Source organism: Meleagris gallopavo, chromosome 5 (assembly GCF_000146605.3).
Source record: "Meleagris gallopavo isolate NT-WF06-2002-E0010 breed Aviagen turkey brand Nicholas breeding stock chromosome 5, Turkey_5.1, whole genome shotgun sequence".
NCBI lineage: Eukaryota > Metazoa > Chordata > Aves > Galliformes > Phasianidae > Meleagris > Meleagris gallopavo.
The window spans coordinates 20,845,898-20,862,481 of NC_015015.2; the positions used below are offsets into that span (position 1 = coordinate 20,845,898).

General features: G+C 39.8%; 1 protein-coding gene across 5 annotated transcripts; it reads left to right on the top strand.

Annotated features, from left to right (window-relative positions):
* Positions 1-4,361: 4,361 nt before the first annotated feature.
* LOC104911090 (MAX gene-associated protein-like) lies at positions 4,362-15,087 on the top strand. Of its 5 annotated transcripts, none has more exons than XM_010711308.3 (8): positions 4,523-5,150; positions 6,476-6,527; positions 8,092-8,277; positions 9,365-9,476; positions 10,608-10,841; positions 11,163-11,339; positions 11,793-11,945; positions 12,612-15,087. In XM_010711308.3, exons 3-8 carry the CDS (start codon positions 8,194-8,196, stop codon positions 13,901-13,903), a joined length of 2,052 nt encoding a protein of 683 aa, XP_010709610.1. In that variant the 5' UTR covers positions 4,523-5,150; positions 6,476-6,527; positions 8,092-8,193; the 3' UTR covers positions 13,904-15,087. The 5 variants fall into 5 exon arrangements, with proteins under 5 accessions (XP_019471075.1, XP_010709610.1, XP_010709609.1 ...); XM_010711307.3 differs by having other exon boundaries at positions 8,095-8,277; XM_019615530.2 differs by lacking the exon at positions 11,793-11,945 and having other exon boundaries at positions 4,362-5,150; positions 8,095-8,277.
* The last annotated feature ends 1,497 nt before the right edge of the window (positions 15,088-16,584 follow it).

The following is a 16,584-nucleotide window of genomic DNA, read 5'->3' on the forward strand; positions in this document are numbered from 1 at the left end:
TTTTAACAAGTTCTGTTGCAGTGGTCTGAGACATGATGTTAAACTCCTGTTCTCCAAAGCATTACATTAAATGGCTGCTTGGCCTGAACTGTGTCACAAATCATGTCTGAATTGTTCATGAGTGGTTGTTGATTTAAGCTAAGACTTGTCAGGAGTTGTTCTGATGGTTTAATGCTATGGATAATAGAGTCCTATAGTCTTGTTTAATTTGCTAGTGTAAAAGTAGCCTCTCATTGCCTAGCAAGGTATTTTATTCAGAATGTTGTAGTAACTTAGTGGTTTTTAAAACTGTGACAGACCATTACAAATGATTGTAGCACTGTAAGTTTAGTAAGTAAATTTAATATGCTTTTGGATGGTCCAAGGTTTAGCAAATTCTAAGGAGTCCAGAGCTTTTGATACAGACGTGTCATGTGTGAGAACTGCAGACACTGTAGAGTACAAGGCAGATCCAGAAATGATTTCCTTGGGTAATTTCTAAGGACATCTGTTATCTACCTTCCTTCTTATCACTGTCACAGAAGACCTGCTGCCATTAGGCAGTTTGCTGTTCAGGAACCAGCAAGAGGGAAGTAGGCTGCCAGGAGCAGATAGATGAAGAAGAATGTGCTTAGAAATAAACATCAAAGTGCAGAAAGGGGAAAAGTGCTGATGTTTCTTTAGCAACTTTAGACTTTGTTTTAGTGCAGGATTGTTCCTTTTGTGTCCCCATTTTTTTTAAGGTCAGAGGCATTTAGAAATTTTACAGCTGATGGAATGCATTGAGGGTAACTTCTCAGTACAGATAGAAGGCCCAATCAGAGGAGATATGTTGCTGGACCTGTTGTTCACCAACACAGAAAAACTTCACACAAAGATCAAGACTGGAGTTACAGTTTTAAACTATAAGAGAGTGGATTTAGAGTTGATGAGAGGAAGGAGTTTCTTATTATGAGGGTGACAAACAGGTTGCCTAGAAAAATTGTGGATGACACAACTGGGGAAAAAATATTCAGAACCAGGTTGGGTGGCACTTGGGGCAACCTGGTCTAGCAGGAAGTTTTGCTACCCAGTGCAATGGTAGGGAGTTGAAACTGGATGAGCTTTAAGATCCCTTCTAACCCAGAAATTCTGTGGTTCTCGGAACTGTGGGACTTGCAGGAGGGCTAACATTAGAAAGGTGAAGCTTCCACAAGCTCTTTAGAAGTTGAAACCAGAACAGAAGTCATTCATGCTAGGCTACACAGAATTTGGCCAATGGAGGATTATTACTACATGTGTCGGATATGGGCTGATCTCGTGGCGGAACTTAAGAAGTGGACTTCTTAGTTGCATGTAATGGTGATATATTTCCTAGTACTGGGAAGTCAGGAAAAAAAATTAGAGAGGAAAGGCTTTTCATCCTGAAGCATTTTTGCCTTTGTTGTTAAAAGTAAGAAGAAAAAGTGATGATAGTTTTACGTATGTTTACAGGCAGGACTTGTAAATTGAAAGATATGATGTTCTTAGTGGTCAGAGGAGAGTTACTCTGTCTTCTTTGAAAAATACACCATGCCTCAGGTTTGGAATACTGTTTTTCTAGTTTGATAACATGTAAAAAGTTTCATTGTGAAAATAACTGTAGCTGGATCATTTCTTTCAATCCTTTGATAAATCCAGAGCAACTTGTCAGCTCTCAAGAGCTTAACCATGATAATGGTTCTAATAGAAGTTAATTTCATGGTGTTTTTTTTTTTTTCCTCACTCTGAGTCCTAGCATCTTTAGAGCGACCCTACAGAAACCTCCTTCCCTGCACAGCTTCACCCTCTTAAGAGAAACTCTATGCATCTCTTGCATGTAAAATCACAGGATAAAATTGGAACGCTGTAGAAGATATCTGTGGGTTTCTAACAACAAGGGAAGTTTTATGAATGACCAAAGAGAGCAAAAAGGATTAGAAGTGCTCATAGAGAATTAAAAAAAAAAAAACCTGTGGAAACAGCTGTGCTATATGTTTTTCTTTCCTGTTGAAGCTCCACAGAAGGTCCACTTCTAGGAAAATGGTGTAATTTTAGCATCTTCCAACTTCTAATTAGTTTTGTTTTGTTTTGCTTACCCTTCCCTCCTTTCTTCCCGGTCAGTAGACCTTAATTTCAGACTCAAGTTTACATTCTTCAGTTCTGTGACCTTGTACAAATGGATCATTCTTTGCTTTTCAGTCGGGCAAACGGAAATGTAGCTCTGGCTTGACTGAAAGGCAATTTGGATGCATCTGTCTTCTTAAGAACCCAGTGACTTGATTTAAATCGAAATAAAAAAACATTCACTGAAGCTGAATATTGACAAAGGTTGTAACAAGTAAATAGAAATGTGAGAAGTTGTTGAAAAGTTGCTGTCTGTATGGATAAGTGATATTTTTCAAGTTAGATTTTTATGTGGTAGGACTTGAAGTTTCTGGAAGCATACAGACCCACTTTCCAGGCATGCAGCAAAGCTGCACCCTGATCACAGGCAGTATGTGTAAGCTATTAAAATATTTAGGCAGAAGTGAACAAGGGTCTCACCTTGGTCTCATTTTCAGTAGCTCCGTATTCTGGATCTCAACTGGAGGCAGTATGTGGTTGGACCTCTCCGGGTCCCAGCCGTATGGTATCTCTTGACTTTCATTCTAGCGCTGTCTGCCTTGGGGACAGGGGTAACAGAGCTCCTGACCAGCCCCTCAAGTTCCAACTGATATATACTGCTTCCTTAGTAAAGATGGTGCTTTTTCTCAGTGCTTTGCTTGATCCCAGCGCTGACAAGTCTTGCTTTGTGGAGGAACATTTACAGGACGCAAGCAGTAAGGAGTCTGTGGGCTTTTAGGCACAGAGAGTGACAGTAAGTCGTAATGCTTCTGCCGATGCCAGTACCATACTTCTAAAGTCAGATGAGAATTTGGTTTAATTCCCTGCTTTCTCTTTATACTGGAACTGTCATTTTTGAGAGAACGAGTGCGGTTGTTCTCCAGGGAGAGCGGCTGCTCACATGAGTTCACTCTCCTTGCTGTTTTCTATTCCTTTTTCAAAAGACGTGATGTTTTAAAAGCATGGACTGACTACTAGGGAGTGTGCAGAGCAGCTTGCTGAAGCGAGGATGCTTTTCTGTTTGGGTCTGGATCAGATGAAGCTGGTAATCTGAGATTCATCTTCCTTTATTTCATTAGTAATTTCTTGATAATTCACTGTTTAGGAAGAAGTCAGCTTGTGCATACGTGAGTAGTTAGGAGTTCTTTTTTTTTTTTTTTTATGTAGAGGACCTTACGTGGTTTCATTCTACTTAAAAGACTAGAAGATTCTGTAGGCAGTAATGTGTATGTTTATGTAGACGTAGTATATGTACACATATACACACACACATTATAAACACATTTACACTTTCTCTCTATCTGTACGTAGACACTATATACTTTTCTAAAGGCTACAGTACCAACATAGGCATTAGTAAAGGAGGGCAGACATAATTTTTTACAACAGTTGCTGTTTTTTATAGCCACTATCACACAGCCATGGGAGATGTTGTTATACAAGACTTTGAAAAAGAACCACATGATTTTCTGTGGCAGTGTGTAGTGGTCACTCTGATGGGGTGTTGGGAACTAACAGGGCGATTCACCGTACTCTTTACTGTGTCACACTGAAAGCTGTCAGAGACCATAGTCCTCTGTCAAAAAGGAAATTATCAGCAAAGAGTGCTCCTGGCTGTAAATTGGGAATGTTTCAATTAACATAGCTAAGAACTTCACAGGTATGAATTTCGTGAGTGATAATTGTAAGTATTCATCATTAACAACACATTAGTTATGCTTGTGGGATAATTTAGGCACTCTTATTTTTTATTATTGTTTTTATTTACATCACTACAGTCTAATCCATGTCCAACTGAGAAAATCCAATGCTTTCTCCTTTCTAATAAGAGTTTCCTAGAACAGCAGTGTAACTGTGCTCTATCACTAATGAGCTGCTGATAATCTATAAAATTGGCATTTATTAAAGGCCTTCTTCTGGTACTGCATACTGCCTTTTTCATATTCTATTCTCTAGTGGTTTTTGTGATTAACTATTTACATTAGTTTCAGGTAAGTATTCTGTTCAGTGAAGGAGGAGATTACAACTCCCCAGAAAGAAAGAGAAGGAAGGAAAGACAGGAGAGAAGAGTAGGAGGAGAGTGAGATGTAGTTCGTCAGGGAACTGGGATGAGTAGAACAGAGAAAGGAGATTTAATGGCATTTTCCACTGTAGAAGGAGAAAGATCTGCATTCTGTAAGAAAGCCACGTTTTATAATAATTAAATAATGAAAGCTGTAATTAAAAAAAAATAAAAATTGCTTGAATAAGGCTCATTTTCTTTGTGGGGAGGATAACCTGGTGCTAAAAATGGCCACAGGGTTAGTATTTAACAGTTACAGCTCTGCATTGGCACTCTAGCTCTGTCTTCACAGATGATTATCAAGTTTTTTGAGTCAGTAGAGCATGGAGAAATAGTACTTTTGAGGAAGTTCTGGATATTTAAAATAGTTACAGGTCATTTTTTTAGAAAGAGCAAAAATGACAATCTATCACCTAACAAGTTTTCTGTATGACTCAAAGAAGCGCAGTTTCATGATGTTCTGCCTGTTGCTCTTAGGTGTAAAAGCACCATTACCAAAGTGCAAACTGTTTCAACTCAAGTCAAAACAGTACTAATTAGCAAGTCTACAGTAGGTGGTTGTAAAGGTAGTTTGGCCTTATTTGAAATGTGGGCAGGAAATCTGCCCTGGGAAGGCTTTTCATCGGACTAATTTTAAACGCACAAATGACAGAGATGGATTTTGCTGAAATAAACTTTGTGAAGTTGCTCATGTGAGGCATTCCTCAGGTGACAGTTGCTTTACCGCCTGCTTAGCACTGCTGATTGGCCGGCGTAGTTGAAGAGTGCTGTTCTCTAATTAATGTTACAATGTTTTGAGACTGAAGTGCAACTTGTTTTGGCCTGAGCTCTATTGCTAAGTAGATACTCATTTTTAAAAAACAAAACAAAAACTGTTCCAGGATGCGTGTGAATACAGTGAGGATGACGAGCAGGTGGACATTGAGACCGTGGAGGAGCTTTCAGAGAAGATTAACATTGCCCGTCTGAAGGCCACAGCTGCTAAAATCCGACCTTCCAAAGAGAAGTAAGCATCCTTGGAGAGCACTACAGTTTTGTATTTTATTGCTGAGCTGACACTGAGTAAGCCTATTAAACAAGAGATTTCGCGTAATGGTAAGATAAAGCAAGGCTTGTCAGGTTTTCCTAAGCGCTGGTGCATCTTGGTGTCTGAGGATGGGGCTGTCAGAACTAAGTAGATTTGAGGTATCGTAGCTTTTGCTTTGTTTTGTTTTTTAAATTTCTCTGCAATTGATTTGTTCATGAGGATATGTATCTTGTAATGTGTAATATTTATTACTAAATAGTCTCCCTTTCTGCAAACTGAATATTACAAGCATGGTCACCTTGCTTTTAATATGATTTTGCAAGCTTCTGTTTTGCTTATTCTTGCTGGTAGATTTCTAGGCAGGAGCAGTCATGGATTTCGTCCATGATCCTGTAAATGAAAGCTTTGACTTTGGGACCATTGCCCTGGATGAAGAAAGCCTTTTCTTATTCGTATGTAGCCTGCCATGTTTGGATAGCTTGGCTCTTTTTTTTTTGTTCTGTTTTTATTTGTTGCTGCTGCTGCTACATTTGCATTTATAATGACAATGCAAAGTAAAAACATTGTTTATTTAAAGTATGTGAAGATGGTCATGGCTATTCCTCAGCTGTATCAAAATAAGTAAGGGAAATGTTTGAAGAACTTCATAGAAATTTAAGAAAAAATCTGATGGGAATTATTCTGTGCCTCCCAGATGATTCTTCTTTTTTTCCTTCCAGAGATACAGCTCAGTTTTTATTCTTAGAGAGCAACAGAGCTATTCTCTGTAAGTTGTCAAGATCCTTCAGTGAGAAAACTAGATGTTATGTTTTGCACAAATAATTATTTTGTATGTGTGTTGTTCTTTGTTTTCTTCAATGCCTGAGAAATGATATGAGGAAGCTGTTTTTATATGTTAGGGTAGGAATGAAGGTGAGGATTTTGATTGATTGTCTTGGTTGGGGGTATGATTACATCATCAGTGTTAATCTGTGTTTACAAAAAGAAAACAACAGCCAAAATACTATCTAAAATCAAATAGAAATACTTCCTGAAGTTAACAGACACTGGCTTAATTTACTGTTGAACTGTGGACTAATTTCACAGCTTTTGGAACAGCTGATTTTTTTTTTTCCAGGACGCTGGCATTGAAGATAGTTGACTTCCTTGAGAAAGCTCAACAGTATTCTGCTTTCACGTAGTTAAAAGGAAAAGTTAATTTCAGGGGATAAAAATGAGCAATTCTAGGCTGTTGGAATATACTTAACAAGGATAGAGTGCATGAGATGAGTAGTGTTGGGAAAAACTTTCTACCTTTCTTCCAGATACCATGCTCGTAATTCTTCGGATGAAAAATTAACAGAAAGTCCTACGAAGGTATATGCTCTCCTCTTTCCTTTTGGTATCACATCTCCATTTTAAAGATAAATTTTCATCTCGAGCGCAACTCTAATGCAATTTATCTACCTTCTGTGTTGTTTATGATTAAGTGCAAGAAACCAAATATATGTTGGGGAAGGGGGAAGCAGTCCAAATCTCATTAAAGAAAAAAAGACTGCAACTGCCATCGGTGATTTCTCACTCAACTTCTTGTACAGGAGAAATATCTGCCTCTTACTTGCTATTATGTTCTCTTAGGTTCTGTGATTTTGGTGTAAACAACTTCAACGGCACCCATAAAATATGTAAGACAATAATATGTAGGATTATATAGACTGCAGCATAGGGCAAAGGATTTCTGAAAACAATTTAAATAATACGTCCTTAGGCAAGTTCAAACCTAAACTCATTGCAGTCCTTCTGAACTTATGCTATATATTAGGGTCACTTTAAGGCACGCTTCACTAATTGTCTGTGATAAATGTCAGCAGTGCACCTGAAGTCAGATTTAAAGCTACCTGTTGGGAGGGTGGGGTTTGAGGTGCGTTGTGAATTTGGTGAATGTTTTGTATATTAGAGCAGATTGGTATGTCCGTTTTTGCCTGAGGTGAAGATGGGTTACAGGGCACATTGCCTCCTCAGTTGTTATTCCCTCTGCCCTTGAAACTGACAAGAGGCCCTTCCTTTAAAGGAATTCTGCGCCCAACAGAAAAGCAGATGCAATTACAGCCTTACTTGTGCTCATTCTGCCTCTGAGGGCAAAAGTCAGCATCAGGAGTCAGCCTTCAGACTCCTCCTGAGGCCAGAGGACTCAGAAATATTATTGCTGAACCCGAGGAGTCTTTCTGCTAATTCCCTCGGATTTGTCGTAGACCCAAAAATGATGTCAAAGTACGTTAAGACTTCTAAAGTATTATTTCATCATTAAATAAATATAATAATAAAAAAGCTGTAGGAATAATGCTGAAAAAATCAAATCTTCAAACCTGTAAGGGTAGTCATTACTGTCAAGCTTTCTGGACACAAACAAAATTAATCAAAATCAGAGTCTGACTTTCAGCATTGTCTGTTAATTGGTAGGTGTCTGGGGTGATCAGTATCAACAGTGTCTTTTGTCTGTTCGCTCCTATTTACATTTACCCATCAAACAAAATACAAACGAAACTAGTTTAATGTCAGGGAAAAATACTGATGGGATATTTTCATTTACTGGTATGAGTTTTGACAAACGGGGAAAAAACACTGGGCTCAAATGTGTGATTTTGCTGTAATGCTGTGACTTACCTATGTAGCCTTGTACTGCAAAAATGGAAAGCTCATAGATAGAAAGGGCTGCTCGTGATTGTTCCTTTTAGGATTGATGTGATTATGTTGGTCATTTTTTGTTGGTCGGCATTTCATGCTTCTGACACTGAGCTGTCGTGAAGACATAATAAATGAATAGCATGATGTGATATCTTCAGGTGTCTAGTGAAACATTGCAAATCAAGCATGCCTTTGAATAGTTTGCTGTTACATTTCCTTTTTTACTTTTAACTGGTCCATATGGTTACTTTTCCAGCAGAATCCTCCAATCTGGAGCAGAAGGCAGAAGTCCGAGGAAGAAGCTTTTGCTCATTACCGCCAGACACACACAGCAAATGAGCGCCGGCGACGTAATGAAATGAGAGATCTCTTTGAAAAACTGAAGAGAGCTCTGGGGTTGCACAGTCTTTCCAAGGTGTCCAAATGCTACATTCTCAAGCAAGTGAGTATTTTGAAGCCTAGGTGAGGGAGCTTTAATCTGAACAAAGTGTCATGGAATAGTTGAGTTTGGAAGGGAGCTCTGAAGGCCATCTGGTCCAGCCCTTGCTCAGGCAGGGCCACTTGGAGGAGGTTGTTCAAACCTGTGTCCAGGCATCTTTTGAAGAGCTTAAAGGAGGAAGGCTCCACAGCCTCTGTAGACAAGCCTGTGCTCTATCACCCCCATCTTCTTTCTCCCTTGAAGTATTTATATATGTCCATAAGATCCCCTGCCAAGCTTTCTCTAGGCTGCAGAGTCTCAGACTTTTCTCATCGGGGAGATGTCCTTAATCTCTTTCAATATGCCCATGCCTCTCTCGTACTAGGGAGCCCAGAACTGGACACTACTCTAGGTATAGCCTCACCAGTGCTGAGAAGAGGGAATTACCACCCCCTGCACTGTTGACAATAATTTGCTTAATATAGCACAGTGTATTGTTAGTCTACTTTGTAGCAAGGGCGTGTTGCTGACTTATGTTTCAACTTGGTGTTCATTTGGACCTCCAGGTTCTTCCAGCTTCTACAAAGCTCCTTTTTAGTTGGGTGACTCCCAGTATATACTGGTGCCTAGAGCTGTTCCACCACAGGTGCACTTCTCAGTGAATTTCATGAAGTTCTTGTTGGCCTTTTTCTCCAGCCTGTTAATTTCATTCTGGGTAACAGCAGAACCCTCTGGTGTGTCTGCCACTCCTCTCAACTTTGTGTCATTTGCTTACTTGCACTGCCCCATCACGTGAATATCAGGAAACAAAACTTAAGTTGTAGATACATAATTATGTTTGTCAGCTGTACCCTGACATGGTGAGATAAGACTTTTTTCTTTAAAATGGAAGAACTTGAGAGGAGGGGTGACCAGTATATTTATCACTTTTCAGCTTGCCTTTAGGGAAAGCTAGCTTTATGTGATACACTTCAAATCCTGATTCTGAGTCCTGCTTTCTTAAGATGATCAGAATGTCTAAGTAAATTTCATAAAACTTTATTGGAAGGAAAAATATTTTGTAATTCTATGTGTTCTTCACATATAAGTCATTTTCCTGACATTTTTCTAGGCCTTTGATGAAATCCAGGGATTGACTGATCAGGCGGATAAGCTTACTGGACAGAAGAACTTACTGGCGCGCAAACAGGATACTTTGATTCGAAAAGTTTCCATACTTTCAGGTGAGGATGTTTTTTAGATAGAAACCACATGGAATAACGAAAAAGAAGACTTTCAATTGTGGTAAAGAGTAGAGTAATCTTGGGAGGATCTGGGTAAGTCATTAATGTTCACATGAAATTTAGATAGGCCCTTGATGCCAGCCTTGCCAAGCCTCTGTGTGATACACATGCTTTTATTTTCCTTAGTCCCTAAAGGAAATGTAGAATGATCTCTGTGCTACAAGCCATAGGCCTCAGTTCCTGTTTACTGGATATGTTTTAGTGGGGAAAAAAAAATTAATTCTGTCACTGATCGCTTCCCAAAACAGCTTTTCTGCTCAGTGCTTCATGAGTATGCAGAGTTATGTTCTTGATAACATCAGTACCAAAACCTCTTGACTCTTTGCTCTATTTTGCAAATAACTATCCATTTCCTGCTTTTTTGAAAACTAGCGCTTGTAATGTCTGGATGGAGGAGGTGGCTCTGTTGTAAAGCAGAATTGCAGTGTATTCTGAGCTGCTGCTCACTGAGGGGATTTGAGACCCATGGAATCACTGAATATCCTGAGCTGGAAGGGGCCATGTTAGAACTTAAACTCTAAATTGTAAGGAGATCAGTGTAGTTATTTCACCTTGGACCAACAAATTGTGAACATCTACAGAAAACATGATTTATAAAAATCTTGTTTTGATATGAAAATTGTAACATTAAACAATGCTGAACTATTTGTGAGTTTTCTTTTAGATGTTATTTAACCACATGTGTCAGTCCAAGAAAACTCATACAACACACGAATAACACTGATAATCATGCTTATTAGGAAAGATGTGAGGTATTTCTCCAGAGATGTGGATGTCTTCCAATGATACTTGTTGAACAGAAGCTACTGCACATCCAAGCTGATTTCTTCTTATCAAAGTTGCAGAAAAGTTCTAAAATGCATGGATGTTTCTGAAAGAAAAAAAAAAAATTGTACTAAATACGTAATTATTACTTTCTTCTTTTAAGTCTGCTCTTTACTTAGTGAGGTTATCTCCCCTAAAGTAGTTAAATCACATCAGTGTGATAAATTTGAAGTTCCATTCTCACATGTTTAGGTTTGGAAAGAGTCTTTGGAAAGATAGATTAACTTTCCAATGGTGTTTCTATAGGGAAGACAGAAGAGGTTGTCCTAAAGAAGCTAGAATATATGTATGCCAAACAAAAAGCTGTAGAAGCACAAAAAAAGAAGAAAAATGTTCAACCAGCAGAATCTGTTGTAACCTCACCTGCTAGCACACATCAAGAAGCATCTTCTGCTCTACCCAGAGATCTGAGCAAAGTGCCTATGACAAATAGAAGAGGCAAGCCATTGATACTTGCCAGAAAAGGAAGCCATACCACAGGTGGGTTAAAAATCACTTGTCACTGAATGAAGTCACCTTTTAATTTCATCAAGACTGAAGTGATGTTTGTTCAGAATGTCACTCTAAGCGGTTAAGGCTATTAGACTGTGTGAAGGGGAAGTATGGATTTGTTTCTTGCTGCATAGAGAGGGTTCCTGGAGCCTGTGTCACTTCTGTAGCAGCTTTCTAATCTCAGGCTCATGAACCTTCTAGCTGGAGCTTCTTGCATGCCTGTGCTTGATGCTGGATTGCAGGGAATTGTTTGCCATTACAGGTGCTGTGCCAAAATAAATTGTTGATCTACATGTTTCTTTTTTACAGAGAACACCTCGTCCTCTCTGACACTAACTGCTGCAAGCCTAGTGATGACTCCCCAGGGGCAGGTGCTCACGCTGAAGAGCCCACTGGTACCTGGGCAGGTAGCAGCTGTGCCCTCCACGCTCTTGCAGGCTGAATTAAAGCCTCGAGCTGTCGGCAATACCATGACAGCACAGCAAGGTACGGTCGTGTGAGAACACGTTAACAGATATACCATGCATTCAGAGACGTGCATGTGTGTTTACATGGTAATATTCAATTTTTCCTTTTACTTTTCATTCTTTAGAATGAATTCTAGAATGAATTCTTAGAGGTAGAACCTGACTTTGATAAAATGAATTTTATATAATTATCACAAACAGTCAGTTTGCCAGCAGGTAAGTAAAATCTGTTAAATTTTCACTGTTCCCAAATTAGGGAGATAGGAAGTCTCAAGAAAGTAAAGGCAGAAGGAAAAACATGAGATCTCTTTCGTCACCTAACCTATCTATATTTATATCTTTTACCACTTTCAGTTGGTATTACCGTGTAAAGTCTTGCATGGAAGTGTAAGGATTTTATTTTCCAGGCTTGACTGAGTATCTGAAAGGATCTTGTTTCCACTGAATTCCCATTCCCCTTTTTTTGGGTAAGGTATTGCCTCTGTGATGATTCAGCTGCCAGGATCAACAGTTCCTGTCCAAGTAAAAGGAATCCTTACTAACTCTGCCATTCCCATTACACTATCAACTGTTGCTGGAAACCCAGTACCCTCAGCAGTAGTACCAGCCCCAGAGTCCCATTCAGGTAGGCTCTTTATTTTTTATGGATTTTTCTGCATGTATGTAGGGAAAGTTACCCTTGCAAAAATGAGGCTGAACTATTTTTCTTTTTAGGAAGTAAAAATAGATGCTGTTGTCTGGGTTTTCAAGGGAAATCAGTATTAAGTCTTTTTAACAGATTAGAAGGTCCTTAAAGGACTAAATACAAGAGCTTTCTTTTTTTTTTTCCCCCCTTGTTTTTTTTTTTTTTTAATATTTCTCTTAGTCTAAATAATTCTTCTTGCCCTTAGCAAACTAAAAAGAATTGAGGCCTAGAACGTGTCCATGGAGTAATGTATCCCACTAGGGAAGTTCAGGAAAAAGTGATAGTGGGGCTGTTGAAAATCCTTGTGAGGGCGAAGATTTTGTTTTCCTCATGCATCACTGTAAGAGCTGTGTGTGTTACAGTTGCTTCCATCTGTGCCAACCTTTTGAAGGAAGGGACTGGGCAAGTAGGTTTTTTTTGTTTGTTTTTTTAACAAGTTGAAAGCTACACTATTAAGATTTTGGCTCTTCACTTAACCAAAACTGTGCAAGTTGTTTAAATTGTGAATTGCAGCTTATTCGAGAAAGTAAGCAAATGAAATATAAATAGGAATTATCTTGCTGTTAGTATGGATCGAGATGGATTGTGCTTTGTTTGGTTTTGCAGAAAGTGAAGATTCATTCATGATGCCAAAGATTGTTAATGTAACATCACTGGCTGCTGAAGAAGGCCTGAGCCTAAACCCGAACAGAAACAAAAATTCTAACACGGCAGCTGCAAGTACTCAGGCTTCTGAGAAATCTTTGGTGGCACCTCTTGAAAGTAGGAAAAGTGACAGCATCCTTTTAGAAGAAAAAAACAAACTGTGTCCTGGAGACAGTGACGGAGAGGGAAGAAGTAGCACAGGTTCCGTGAAAGGTTTCTTTGAAAATAAAGATGGTTTTCCACAGCTCCAGAATGTATCGTGTGCAAAGGAACCTCCAGAGTCTTTTGGCAAAAAGCTCTGCATTGGTGAGCTTGTAGGAAGCCAAGCCAGGAAGAAGGATGGTGATCACGGAGGGGAAAGATTAAAAACGAAAGAACTGCCATTTCGCAAGCTGCAGATCAAAGATTCGAGGATAGAAATGGAACTGAGGAAAGTAGCTTCTGCAATGGAGGAAGCAGAACTGGATGCAGGTGAGTTACTGAGCAGCATTGAGGAGAGTGATGACACTGATGAGACCCTCACTTCACTGCTCAATGAGATTGCTTTTCTCAATCAGCAACTGAATGATGACGCTTCAGGTATGTCAGAGCTACCCAGCGCTCTAAGCTCAGATTTCTCCCATGGAGATGCAGAGGGTCGCCGGGGAACAGCCAGTGATCTCACCACTGCAGATGGTTCTTCCTTCCAGTTCGGACATCTGGGAGGCGCTTTTAAAGACCTTTCTGAGGTTCCAGAGGGCGGTGGCTCTTTAAGCCCTCTCTTGCTGCACCTGGAAGATGATGACCTTACTGAGGGGGACAAGAACTCTGGGGAGCCTTCATCTGAAGCAGATGTTCTAAAAATAGTAATCGGTGCTGAAATGAAGGATGCACTTCCCAACCTGTCCATAACCAGTGGCGGGAATGGCAAAACTGTAGCAAACTTGGCAGAGGCCACTGGTGTGACTCCACCGATTTTGCAGATGAAAACTAACCCAGAAGCTAGTAATGCTGACACTTTGTGGAGGCCCATGCCCAAGCTGGCACCGCTTGGCTTAAAAGTAGCAAGTCTGCCAGTGGACTCGGAAGGGCAGAGTGCTAAAGTGATGCCCTTGCTGGCACCTGTAGTTGCAAAACTGGCGCCCACTGGGGTAAAAAGTTCATCTGTAACCGCTCAAGAAGGACAGGATAACAAAGCAATGCCAGCATTAGCTCCTGTGGGTACAAAATTTAGTAATTCTGGGACCCTACCTTCAAATTCAGTTGGCAAATAAGCGTGCGTATATTTTATCAGAGAGTGGAATGGAGATCTGGAGCAGTGAACCAACAGCTGTGTCTGGCAACCTCCCTTGTCTGCAGCACTCTGTTTTCTGTGTGGCATCAGCACTATTCATCTGAGGGCAGGCCCCAAACTGAGAAATAAGTGCTCTGAAACTAAAGCATGTTGATGTGTTTTTACCTCACTATTGTATTTGGGGAGTTCTCATTCCCCTTCACAAAATATGGAAGATGATCTGTAAACCATTGCTGGGCATGTGGTATCCTTCCAAAATAGGATCTTCAAGGAAATAGTTTATAAAAGGACTGAGAAACTTAGGCTGTTGACAGAGATTTTTTTTCCCAGTAGACAGGCAGCTGTTTGTTGTTGAGTTTAAAATCAGGTGTATTTGGTTTTGTACCAGGCAAGCTATCTATGCAGAAATGAAATTGTTCACATTTATTGTACCCAGTGTTTTGCAGAATACAATGCATGTGCAGAAATGAGATTGCAATTACTCTCAGATTTGTTACCTAGAACAGCAGAAGGGAAACTGCAGATTGTGTGGAGGGCTGAAGTGAAGCATTTCTGTTCCTTGGTGCTAGTGCTCCGGCAGACTCCTTTTAGTAGCTTATGCACAGAACTCTTAGTACGTGGGAAGGATATTTCCCACTGTAATTAGAACTAGAACAGTATGTAAACTCTTAAAAAAAAACAAAAACAAAAAACAAAACAAAAAAAAAAAACAAAAAATTGAAAACCCACCACTTTCACCTCATGCCCCTATCCAGATAACTCTCTCTTTGATGGTTCGGGCATTTGTAAGGGAAGAGTTCAGAGAGTAGAGAAGAATTTGGGTACCTCTTTGCTCCATCTCTAAATACAATGCTGAAGTAGCTGGAGCATTTTCCTAGTTCTCTTCTTCATTCCTCCTGCCGTTCTTCAAGATGCATTTGGTTGCTAGATGTGTTAATGGGAAGTGTTTCTTCGTGAAATGCAGAACTGTATCTGGAACAGAACTGGTACAGAACTGTCAGGGCTGTTGGAGCCTAAAATAAATGAGTGAGGTGTATATTTGAATGTATATATGAAAATATGTGTGTATAGCTTTTCAAACCTTACATTTCTTCATGAATTCAGGAAAGGTACTCAGAGGTTTCTCACTGCGTTTGCACAAGATGTGTATAGGAAAAAAAAAAAGCCAACAAAAATGCTCATTACCAGGGAAATAGGGCAGTATTGAATCACAAGATGTATTTTTATTCTTCTCTGCCACTGCTTACTCAATAACCTGTAGGTGCTCTTTGCTGTCCCTCTGTAGGAGGTGAAGGGCCTGCAGACTGTAAAGATATTTATATTTTTGTACACGATTTTTGTTTTCATAGTTTTCTTGAAAAATGAAATTTTCAGCCTAGGGGAGATGATTTGTTAATGAGTGCACACACAGTCTTTTCCTATCAAGTTTGTAAACAGGAGTTATGGTGCGCTTGAGGGGCTTCTGAACTGCTCCTAGAAGGCAGAAAGCATGGCTGTGAAAACGATACAGAATTTGGAAAATAGATGGTGCATTTTGCTTTACATTTAGGAACGTAATCCCATGACTTACTGTTCTGGCAGCAGCAGCTGGGATTTTCCCCTCCCTCCCATATTCCCAGTCTTTGGTGTGAGGCACTACAGGAGGAATCTCATCTTCCCGCACTGAGGTTGTGCAGTGCTGAGGGATGTTCTTCCACAGTTAGAGAGCAGTGTTTGCTCTACATGCTGTGCAGCCACGTGGGGTAAGCTGCAACTTCTGGATCTGTGTCTGTTTGGGCTCCCTAGGGGGTGCATATATCTTGGGTGTTTCCTGGTCTTTTTTATGATTTATCTATTATGCTGCGAAGGAGAGGAGACCTTATAGCTAGGTATGCAAGCAAGTTACTTCAGAGCCTGTATGAATAAGTGTCTTCACCTTACCACTCTAAGTGATGCGTTTTAAAGCAGTTACATGTATCTCATTGCCATTTGCTTATTCACTATTTAAATATTTGATGCTAGTATTTTATTAATTCTTTGGAAGAGAGAATATATGCCAGCCTGAGAGTCATGCAGAGTCTTACAGTTCTCACTGAATGCCTTAGAAAAGGGAATTAATGTGTGAATACACGCATTTTGCTTAATGTTAAGGATTTTAAACCTTGTTTTAAGTCAGTGGAAGTCTGGAGTAACTTTATCAGTTCAGTAGCATTACATCAGACATAAAATTGTTTACCTGGGAATCTGGTTCTGAGCATTTCTAATAGGCTGAAGTTGTTTTTTTTAAATAATCTATGGCAGTTTGCTTTGCCAAGTGCTTTTATGTCCCCCTCCCCCCCATGCATGAAACAGCAATCAGAACAGCGGTGATTCCTTTCAAATCCCCAGTCACTGACTTCTTTCTGCACCTTGCCCCTTCATGGTCCCACCTGGCTGATGTATAACTACAGAATTGTGTTGTCTGAGTGCTTTTAAAAAGGTTTGTGCGTTGCAGACTTCTTTCTGTAAGACAGAGGAAGCGGTAGCATTAAAGCCATGCAAAGGTTATCTGAAATCAGTGTTCTGCTTTAGTAGATGTTTTGTTCAGTATCAAGGTAATGGAAAATGCTTGGAAAAATGCTGGTTCCTGCATGTAGTACATTAGATAAGAAGACACCCCAACTTTAGCTGCAGAAGGCAGTG

Excerpts from the sequence above, each read along its gene's own strand:
- LOC104911090 (XM_010711308.3), top strand. The coding sequence starts at position 8,194 with ATGAGAGATCTCTTTGAAAAACTGAAGAGAGCTCTGGGGTTGCACAGT. Across the intron at positions 9,477-10,607 it reads AAAAGTTTCCATACTTTCAG|GGAAGACAGAAGAGGTTGTC; the intron begins GTGAGGATGTTT and ends GTGTTTCTATAG. Across the intron at positions 11,340-11,792 it reads TACCATGACAGCACAGCAAG|GTATTGCCTCTGTGATGATT; the intron begins GTACGGTCGTGT and ends TTTTTGGGTAAG.